Genomic DNA, 8,778 nt, shown 5'->3' with positions numbered 1-8,778 from the left:
TAAACATATACATCAATATAGTAATAATTATTATGAAAATGTTAAAATACAAATAGAGACACAAATAAGAAGTATAAGAAAATTTGTTGTCTAAGAAAAACTCATTAAAAAAATTCAAGAAAATAATAAAAAAAGTTATAACTCAAAATATAAATCTAGAATGAAAAAGGTAAAAAAAAAAAACCAACAACAACAATGTTTCCCCATCTTTCTCATTGAAAAAATAGACATAATGTCGAGGAAAATAACACAATGACAAAAACTAAAAAAAAACACATGATAAATAAAAAAGACACAACATATCGTAAAATATAACACAATGTTAAGTACTATAATATAATATCAAGAAAAAAAACACAATGTCAAGAAAAAAAATACAATCAATAAATAAAATAAACAAAAAAATATACAATAATAAATAAAAACACACAATAATCTTTTTTCTTCAGCATTATGTCTTTTTGTTTTTGTTTTGTTTTTTTTTTTTTTGAACGAGGCCGATGGAAGAAACATTTTAAACTTTTTACTAGTTTTCTAGGAGTTTTTTTTATATCACAAATTCTTCCTCATTTTTATCTCACTTTGTAAAATAACTTGACCCTTATAATGTCACTATTTTTTCTAATATGATGGTTTATTTTTTTTTTTCGTTGAACGGTTATATATATGATGGACATCTGGTAATTATCCTATACTACATTTAGAGCATTCCCAACCCATCCCCTATAATTATGTGATGGGAATTTGTAAATTATGGGGTGGTGTTATGAGTGGTTGTGAGTGTAAATTATAGGGTGGAGAGAGGAAAGGCATTGAGTTTTTGTAAATTTGGGAAAAGGGTGGTGATTTTTTTATAAATTATAGGGTGGAGAGAGAAAACTGTAGTGGTAAAGGTGTAAAAAAAATATTATTTAATTGAAAAGAAGGAAAAAATGTAGTGTTTTGTAGTGTAACTATAGAGATGGGGATGAAAGACTGGCTGGGAATGCTCCTAGAATTCATGTCAACGTCATGCCCTCCCTATTCCTTTTTATCTTTTCATTTTCCATTTATTTTGTATTTTATTTTTATTATTATTATTAGGACTATTGGTTTTTATTGGTCCCAAGTATTTCATTTTTGCCGGCGCTGGTCCCAACTATCACTTTAACTGCCAACGGTCCCAACTTTCACACATGTGTCTGCCACCAGTCCACGACTAACCGAGTACTACCTCCGTTATGTTTTAGATGACGTGTCCATCCTACGTGTTAAAAAAACCTTGACGTGGCTGCCTGCGTGTATATTAATAACAAAAAATCTTAAATTAAAACCATAAGTGAATTTAATAATAATAATAATAATAATTCAACTTTGCTATCTTCAAGATTCATACCACACATCTGCACCAAGCCCCAAACCACCATCAGCCGACGACACTACCACTGCCAATCGTCACTGGCCGCCAACCACTGTTGTAAACTCTATCCTCTCTCTCTCTCTCTTTAAACTCTCTCTACCTAATCCACCTACCACCACCACTTATCGATTCCGATGATCGGCCAACAACCACCTCACATATCGAGTCCACCGCCGCCACCGGTGGACTGGAAATTCTTTCAGGAGGCTAACTTTGCTATCTTCAAGATTCATACCACACATCTGCACCAAGCCCCAAACCACCATCAGCCGACGACACTACCACTGCCAATCGTCACTGGCCGCCAACCACTGTTGTAAACTCTATCCTCTCTCTCTCTCTCTTTAAACTCTCTCTACCTAATCCACCTACCACCACCACTTATCGATTCCGATGATCGGCCAACAACCACCTCACATATCGAGTCCACCGCCGCCACCGGTGAACGCACCGCCGGTGAAGAAGTTCAGGCAGGTAACCTACCTTAGCTTAACTAGTGTGTTAATTAGGGGACGGTGAGTCGTTCAGGAGGCTAACTTTTGTACTCGCCATAGCTGCCACCATACCATCGATACACCTTCTTCTTACCAATATCGTTAATTGATTGATTGGCGGTGGTGGTAGTGACGGATGCCGGTGGTGGTGGTGGTAGTGACAGAGGCTAATGGTGGTTGGGGCCGATGTGGTGGTACTAGCTAGGTCGGAGACGAGTTTAAGAGATAGACACATATTTTGCAGGTTTCTATTATTATTATAAATTGGGTTTTTTGTTATTAATATACACGCAGGCAGCCACGTCAAGGTTTTTTAACACGTAGGATGGACACGTCATCTAAAACATAACGGAGTTAGTACTCGGTTAGTCGTGGACTGGTGGCAGACACATGTGTGAAAGTTGGGACCGTTGGCAGTTAAAGTGATAGTTGGGACCAGCGCCGGCAAAAATGAAATACTTGGGACCAATAAAAACCAATAGTCCTATTATTTATTTATGTTAAGTTTATATAGATGTAATGTGTCATATTTTACTTTCTAACAGTTCATATATAAATAAAAATATATACGATAACTATAATGGTAAAAAAATCTACTTAAAAATACAAATGAAATTTTTTCTAACAATCTAATGGGTATACCCGATACATACCCGACGGGTAATTACCCGATACATACCCGACGGGTAATGGGCCGGGTATGGGACTGAATTTTATAACCGAGTACGGGCATAGGATTAGCACTAACCGGCTCGTTGCCATCCCTATGCCAAACTATTTAATAATAAAAAGCAACCTACATAACCTGTTATTCATGTAAAACATACAGGATTGGAATACAAAGAAAACTTTAGTGACTTGATTGGAACAAAATGTTTTATGAGTGACCTGGTTGGAATAATTTCAAAACTTGGTTATTATTTTATAGAGTAATCCCTAAAATCATAATAAATTTGTTTTTCATGTTGGTGATGCGGGTAATATTAACAATAAAACACTAAAAAATACGAGCGAATCGAATTAGACCGAATCCAACTGAATGGAATTGAATTCCATGAATCAAATCTAAATTGACTAAAATAGTAAATCAAAATCAGTCTATTGCCACAACTCTTCCAAGCAAGATGATATTGTAAAGAGAGGGAATCGAATTTGACTGAATGCTAAAAGATATCTTTTAGAGATGTTTATTGTTTACAATTTTTAATGAAGATTTTCTTATCACAGCCTATACTGTGCGCCCCTGAGTAAAAAATATGGGATCTGCCACTATATGAATCGATTATACTGTTGAATTGACACGCCACACCAATTGCAGCTACGGTGGTTGATTACCTCGTAGGTGTGGTCTCAAAACTATCCCCTCGCCCAACATATACGAGTGCTATGAGCAGGGCCGACGTCCCAATACTATCAATGGTAAAAGTAATCTCTTACGCCCTTAAAAAGTAGATCCTCATTTTGTGTGTAATAACAGTATTTGGCAAGTCTTTTTTTTTTTTCAAAAGAAAAAAAAATTGACTTCAAAGTTGAAACTATAAGAATAGTATGTTAGTAGGTGCTCGATCCACTTTTTAAAATTTTCACGTTCATAAATTTAGATAATGAAACTAACCAGAAAAAATAATTAACATTGCAAAGATTAATGCACCAATTGTTGTATGATGGTCGGGCATAAGCCGTGTATATTATTATATTAATTGTTTCGTTTTAGTTTAATTACCGTGTGAACATTGGTACTTCAAGCGTGTTTATGTGTTTCAGGTTATTGGACGCTAAGGTTGCTTATTGGGGTGAATTACGAGCAGAGAATGATGATTTAGATGAGCGGGACTGGTCAGCACACTTCCCAATATAGAAAACAAGAAATGCCAAAAATTCCCTGTGACAAAAGCCTTTTACAATACGTGAAGGGCTGGAGGCTGATTACTTCGCGCTACGCGAAGCAGTCCTCATGCTACGCGAAGCAGTCCAAAGTGAGATCCCAACTATTGTGTGCACTTCGCGCCACGCGAAGTGACTTAAAAACAAGAAAAACAAACCTAACTTTATATAGAGCCCCTTGTTCGAGATATCATTCATTTTAGCTGCCAAAGAAGAATGCTAGGAAAATTTTGCATCATCCCGAAGCCCTTGGTTCGTCTAATCATTATATACTTCCATCCTTTCATCAGATAAGCAACTTCTTCGTGATGCCGATGTCAGGCTAAAACCATTGTGTTCACTTTAGGCTAGGGTTTTGTGTAAACTGACCATGATTGGATTCTGTGTGTTTTAATGATTAAGAACTTGATTGAGTTTGCTATTTGATCTTGTTTTACCTTATCACTTGATTATTTATACAATTTATGTTTTTGGTTATCAAATCGTGCATCAACTACTCGGTTGTGTTCATCAAAATTTAGGACTAGGTTCTTGTGTAGTTGATCCAAAACCGTTAGTCATCGCATATCAATTGGTTTTCATAATATAAAACTGGCAATTAGGTAATCGCGTTCAGTTGTATCAACAATTCGAATAGGGTTTCGTTTGTCATCACAACCAAACTACTAGGTCTTGTAATTACTGCCCAATCAACTTAACATAATCTGTGATTGGTTTTTATCACATTGAAGTGAATCACTTACTTCTCATAATTGTTTAAAAACATTAAAAGTAATCGGGTGTTCTCAAAGTATCTTTCAAAACTGCTTGAAATCGGTTGCTCGCTTAGTTTAATAGTTAATAAGTTATGAGTTTCATTTGCACTTTCCTTTAATTCCATGTGGAGATGACATTACTTACTCGTACTAGTTATAGGTATTTAAGATTTTAAAATACTTTTTTTTATTAGAGCGCGAGATCTACATCACTGTACGATAGAGTTGTAATTCACTAGTTATTCCAAATGCTCAACAAATCTGGAAAAAAAAACCCAGAGGTTATTTGTATTCCTCGGAAGCCAGTTCGTGACAATCATAAGTAGAAACTTCATATTCTTCAGCCATTGGTAAACAATTTGTTGGACAATACTCAACACAATTACCACAAAATATGCATATTCAGAAATCAAAACTGTAATTTACAAATTATTACAAATACTACAATAGAAGACATTAAATAAAAGAATTCTAACTAATCATAATTGATGACCTTGATGCTCACACAATCGACCATATAAGAAGCAACAGGCAGGTTATCGTGGTATGTTTTCTTCAAAAGGCATGTATGTGCTACTCAAGTGAGATTCCGTATCCTTGGTACCAAATGAAATTAAAGGGACCTCATATAGATCTAATTGCTCAACATCTAGCACTAAGCTTCTAGTCTCTTGAAATGTTTGTTGTTGAGTCCAAGGATGGGTTGTGAATTTCCTCAAATTGTCTAGTTCCACTACTACCTCTTTCATTGTAGGCCTATCCCGACCATGCGGATTAAGGCATCTTTTGACCAAATCACCTATAGCTTGTATCTGCTCAAGACTCCCTTCACGTAATATTCGTTGTTCAACAACTTCATATAAATGGTTTTCTGTAACTGAATTGACAAAATATGTCGCTAGATTCTTTTCAGCATTGGATCTATCAGCGCCTATTGGTTTTTTCCCTGTTATGAGTTCTGCAAGAACCACTCCAAAGCTATATACATCACTTTTATCAGTTAGTTGGCTTGTGTTATAGTACTCTGGATCCAAATACCCTAGCGTGCCCTGAATAAGAGTTGTTACTTGTTCGTGGTCTAATGGGACTAACCTTGATGCACCAAAATCTGAAATTTTTGCATTGTAGTTATCATCTAGTAGTATGTTGGTAGACTTAATGTCTCTATGTATGATTGGCATAATAGTTTCAGAATGAAGATATGCAAGTGCACCAGCAACTTCAACAGCTACTCTTAGTCGATTTTCCCATGATAACCAACTCATTCCACCCGATTTAGAATGAATGTGATGGAAAAGAGTGTTATTGGAGATGAATTCATAAACCAATACAGGGACTTCCTCTTCCAAGCAACACCCTAATAGTTTTACCACATGTCGATGAATGACTTGTGTAAGGATCAAGACTTCGTTTATGAACTGCTCTGCTTGGCTCCCATCCACTATTTTGGACTTCTTTATTGCAACGACACGTTTATCATACAAAACTCCCTTGTACACTACACCATAGGCACCGCGACCAATAATGTTATCCTGAGAATAATTATTAGTTGCTCTCCGAAGTTGTGCAATGCTAAACAAAGTCATTGCCGCATGAGATCCTTGTGAATTGATCTTCTGTTGCAGCAACACACCCCCATTTTGCTCAAAGAACTTTTCTCGGAGTTTCATTAGCTTCCTTCTCCTTATACCATATAAAATCCCCATTATAGCGGATAGTATCACTACCAAGCCACACACCATTGCTGTATTTGAATTGAAAATGAAAAACACTTCAATCAGTGGTTGTCACGCTTTCTCTTTGAAGAATACAGTTGTCGAAAACTAATTATATCTTGAAAACAATTATTTTCAAGGTTATACTAGTTGACATACACATATGTATACTTTCATGAAAGACTCACCTATGATGAATATGCTTGAAGAAAATTTTGAATCTTTATGGCGTTGACAATCATTTTCTATTTTTGCATTTCCAAAAGATCCTGCTGGACAAGTACAATTGTAACTCCCGAGAGTGTTTATGCAATCACCATAGCAAGGGTTGGTTCCTGGATCCGCGCACTCGTCGATGTCTATAAACATGAAAAGTTAAATATATACAGACTGAATAATTATAAATATACTGTGATCACTCATTGTCAAGCTTGAGGTTTAGTATTCGGAAAAACTGAATACGCCATGTTTATTATTAGAAATACATAAAAACTTTCATATCAGGACATATGTGTTATTATTTGCCTTTCAGTTTGCAATCTACGAAGATTTTACTCGATTTCCAATTTCCTTTTCAAAATATTGTAACTGGTATATATGTGTCATGTGTGTGTAAAAGACAATCAAGGTAGTCAAATTCATAAAGACAATTTTGTCCCCTTGCACTAATGTAAAAAGATATATAATTTTGTTTTTATGTATTTTGTGGAAACTGACCTTGGCAGCCTGGATCAAGATAGGGGTTACCTCGGTAACCAGTGTTGCATCTACAACGATACCCGCCACCTTCAACGTCATAGCATGAACTGTTTCCTTTGCACTCCGTGGGCTCAGAGCAACCCGCATCGGGTGAAATTACCCAATCTAACACAATAGGGACACTGGACTCGATCCTATCCTCAACGTTCGAATCAGCATATAAATCAGTGACACCACGGAACACAAAACTGCCTTCCTCACCAACAAACGCGTAGCCACAGTTGTTCCAAGGCCATATACTTGTGTGGTTGTCAAAAGAGTAGAGTGAAATATTGAAGTAGTCTAGACCCTTGGGTATAGACGTCTGACAACAGCCCATTCCTGAGCAGTTCCCATTGCTAGGCACGTCCTGTGTTTTGCTACATAGTCCCAAACAGCCGTTAGAAAAGTCTGGACCGTTTGTCCCTCTAATCAAAGAGTAATCGTCACATCCAAGGACTATAAACTTGTTCTTTTGAGAGAATGTGAACTTACTTAACGAAATCCACCAATCAAATTCATTTCTTACACTTCCATCTTGGTTGTAGCACCTATAAGAAACGGTCGTGTGAATACGCACCTCTGAATCTGAAATGTTGTATATTTCGAAGTCGCTTGAACGAAGGAACAACTTTGGAGGTTCATAGGTTGTGTTGCATGTGACGTGGAACGAGTTGTCGAGGGAACAACCCGTATCATAGCCAATACCGAAAGGGTATGGAACCATCACATTCCCGCAATGGGTTGGACAGTTTGGCTTTATTATATTGTTAATGGTGGAACCTTGAAGCGTTCCCAAGGCCATGGTAAAAGGAAATATAAAAAGAGAGAGGATCATAATATGAAGAAGCATGGCATGTTTCCCCTTAATTTCTTTCACTTTCTATTTGTGCTTGTTTTCGTTGCCAATTCTATGAATTTATAGAGTCACTTCAAAGGTAGTGTTCAATATTATTTTAATTAAATAATTGTATATTAATTTCATTTTTTTATTTTATTTTACAGTATTATAGATTACTTAGTTAAGTTATTACATGTTACATAACTTATTTATCATCTTTCTAATTAGAATATTATTATTTTATATAATTGGTCATCATAAACTTAAAATTCATTTAAAAAGATACTTAGTAAGAAGAAAAACTCAAATCAAGTATGTAGACCTCATTAAATCAAATATCAATGATGGTCATAAAAGAAGTTGGCACAAATTGCTCACTAAGTACAATTATTATAAGATGATATCGTTGGTGACTCGAACAATTAAGCATAAGCCGTTATGCCCATTAATATTTGAGAACGCTGTTTTTTTAACTAGGGTCAAGAATGAAACAACTTTTCAATGGTTTTCAGATACGAAATGTCGAAGATTACAATTAGCAATCGATACATCAATTGGTAAGAAATGTAGTTATTGTCCACTAACGAATGTAAAAAATTCCTATATATACCACTTCTTACCGGTATAAACTTTTAAAAGGAGTTGGTACAAAAATGTTTTTTTCAATTCTTTTATATAGTTAAATTGGTAATTAAAATTCAGAAGTAATTATTAAATGTGTTATAATAATCTAATAATTGTACGTTTTGAGGGCATTTACATATTTCCCTTCCTAAACTTTGAAATTACATATTTCCCCAAACCATGCTTAAAAGTGTTGTACATTTTGCATTAAAAACTTGTATTTTAGGAAAATATGTAACTTCAAAGGTTTAGAAAGGAGAAATATATAAAAATCTCTTTTTAATATAGTTAAAATTTAGAAGTAATTACTAAATCTAATGGAAAAGGA

The 8,778-nt window shown here is 35.3% G+C and overlaps 1 protein-coding gene across 1 annotated transcript; it reads right to left on the bottom strand.

Annotated features, from left to right (window-relative positions):
- Positions 1 to 5,068: 5,068 nt before the first annotated feature.
- On the bottom strand, positions 5,069 to 7,838 carry LOC143548269 (wall-associated receptor kinase 2-like). The gene is made up of 3 exons (XM_077039482.1): positions 6,965 to 7,838; positions 6,436 to 6,606; positions 5,069 to 6,276 (listed from the first exon to the last, which is right to left on the bottom strand). The coding sequence occupies exons 1-3, from the start codon at positions 7,836 to 7,838 to the stop codon at positions 5,069 to 5,071; spliced, it is 2,253 nt and encodes a 750-aa protein (XP_076895597.1).
- Between the last annotated feature and the right edge of the window lie 940 nt (positions 7,839 to 8,778).

This window comes from Bidens hawaiensis, unplaced genomic scaffold (genome assembly GCF_021521415.1).
Source record: "Bidens hawaiensis isolate Kalapana, Puna unplaced genomic scaffold, B.hawaiensis_p1.1 tig00014983_1, whole genome shotgun sequence".
In the NCBI taxonomy this organism is placed as follows: domain Eukaryota; kingdom Viridiplantae; phylum Streptophyta; class Magnoliopsida; order Asterales; family Asteraceae; genus Bidens; species Bidens hawaiensis.
The sequence above is the reverse complement of the archived record's forward strand: the minus strand, read 5'-3'. Positions and strand labels throughout refer to the sequence as shown.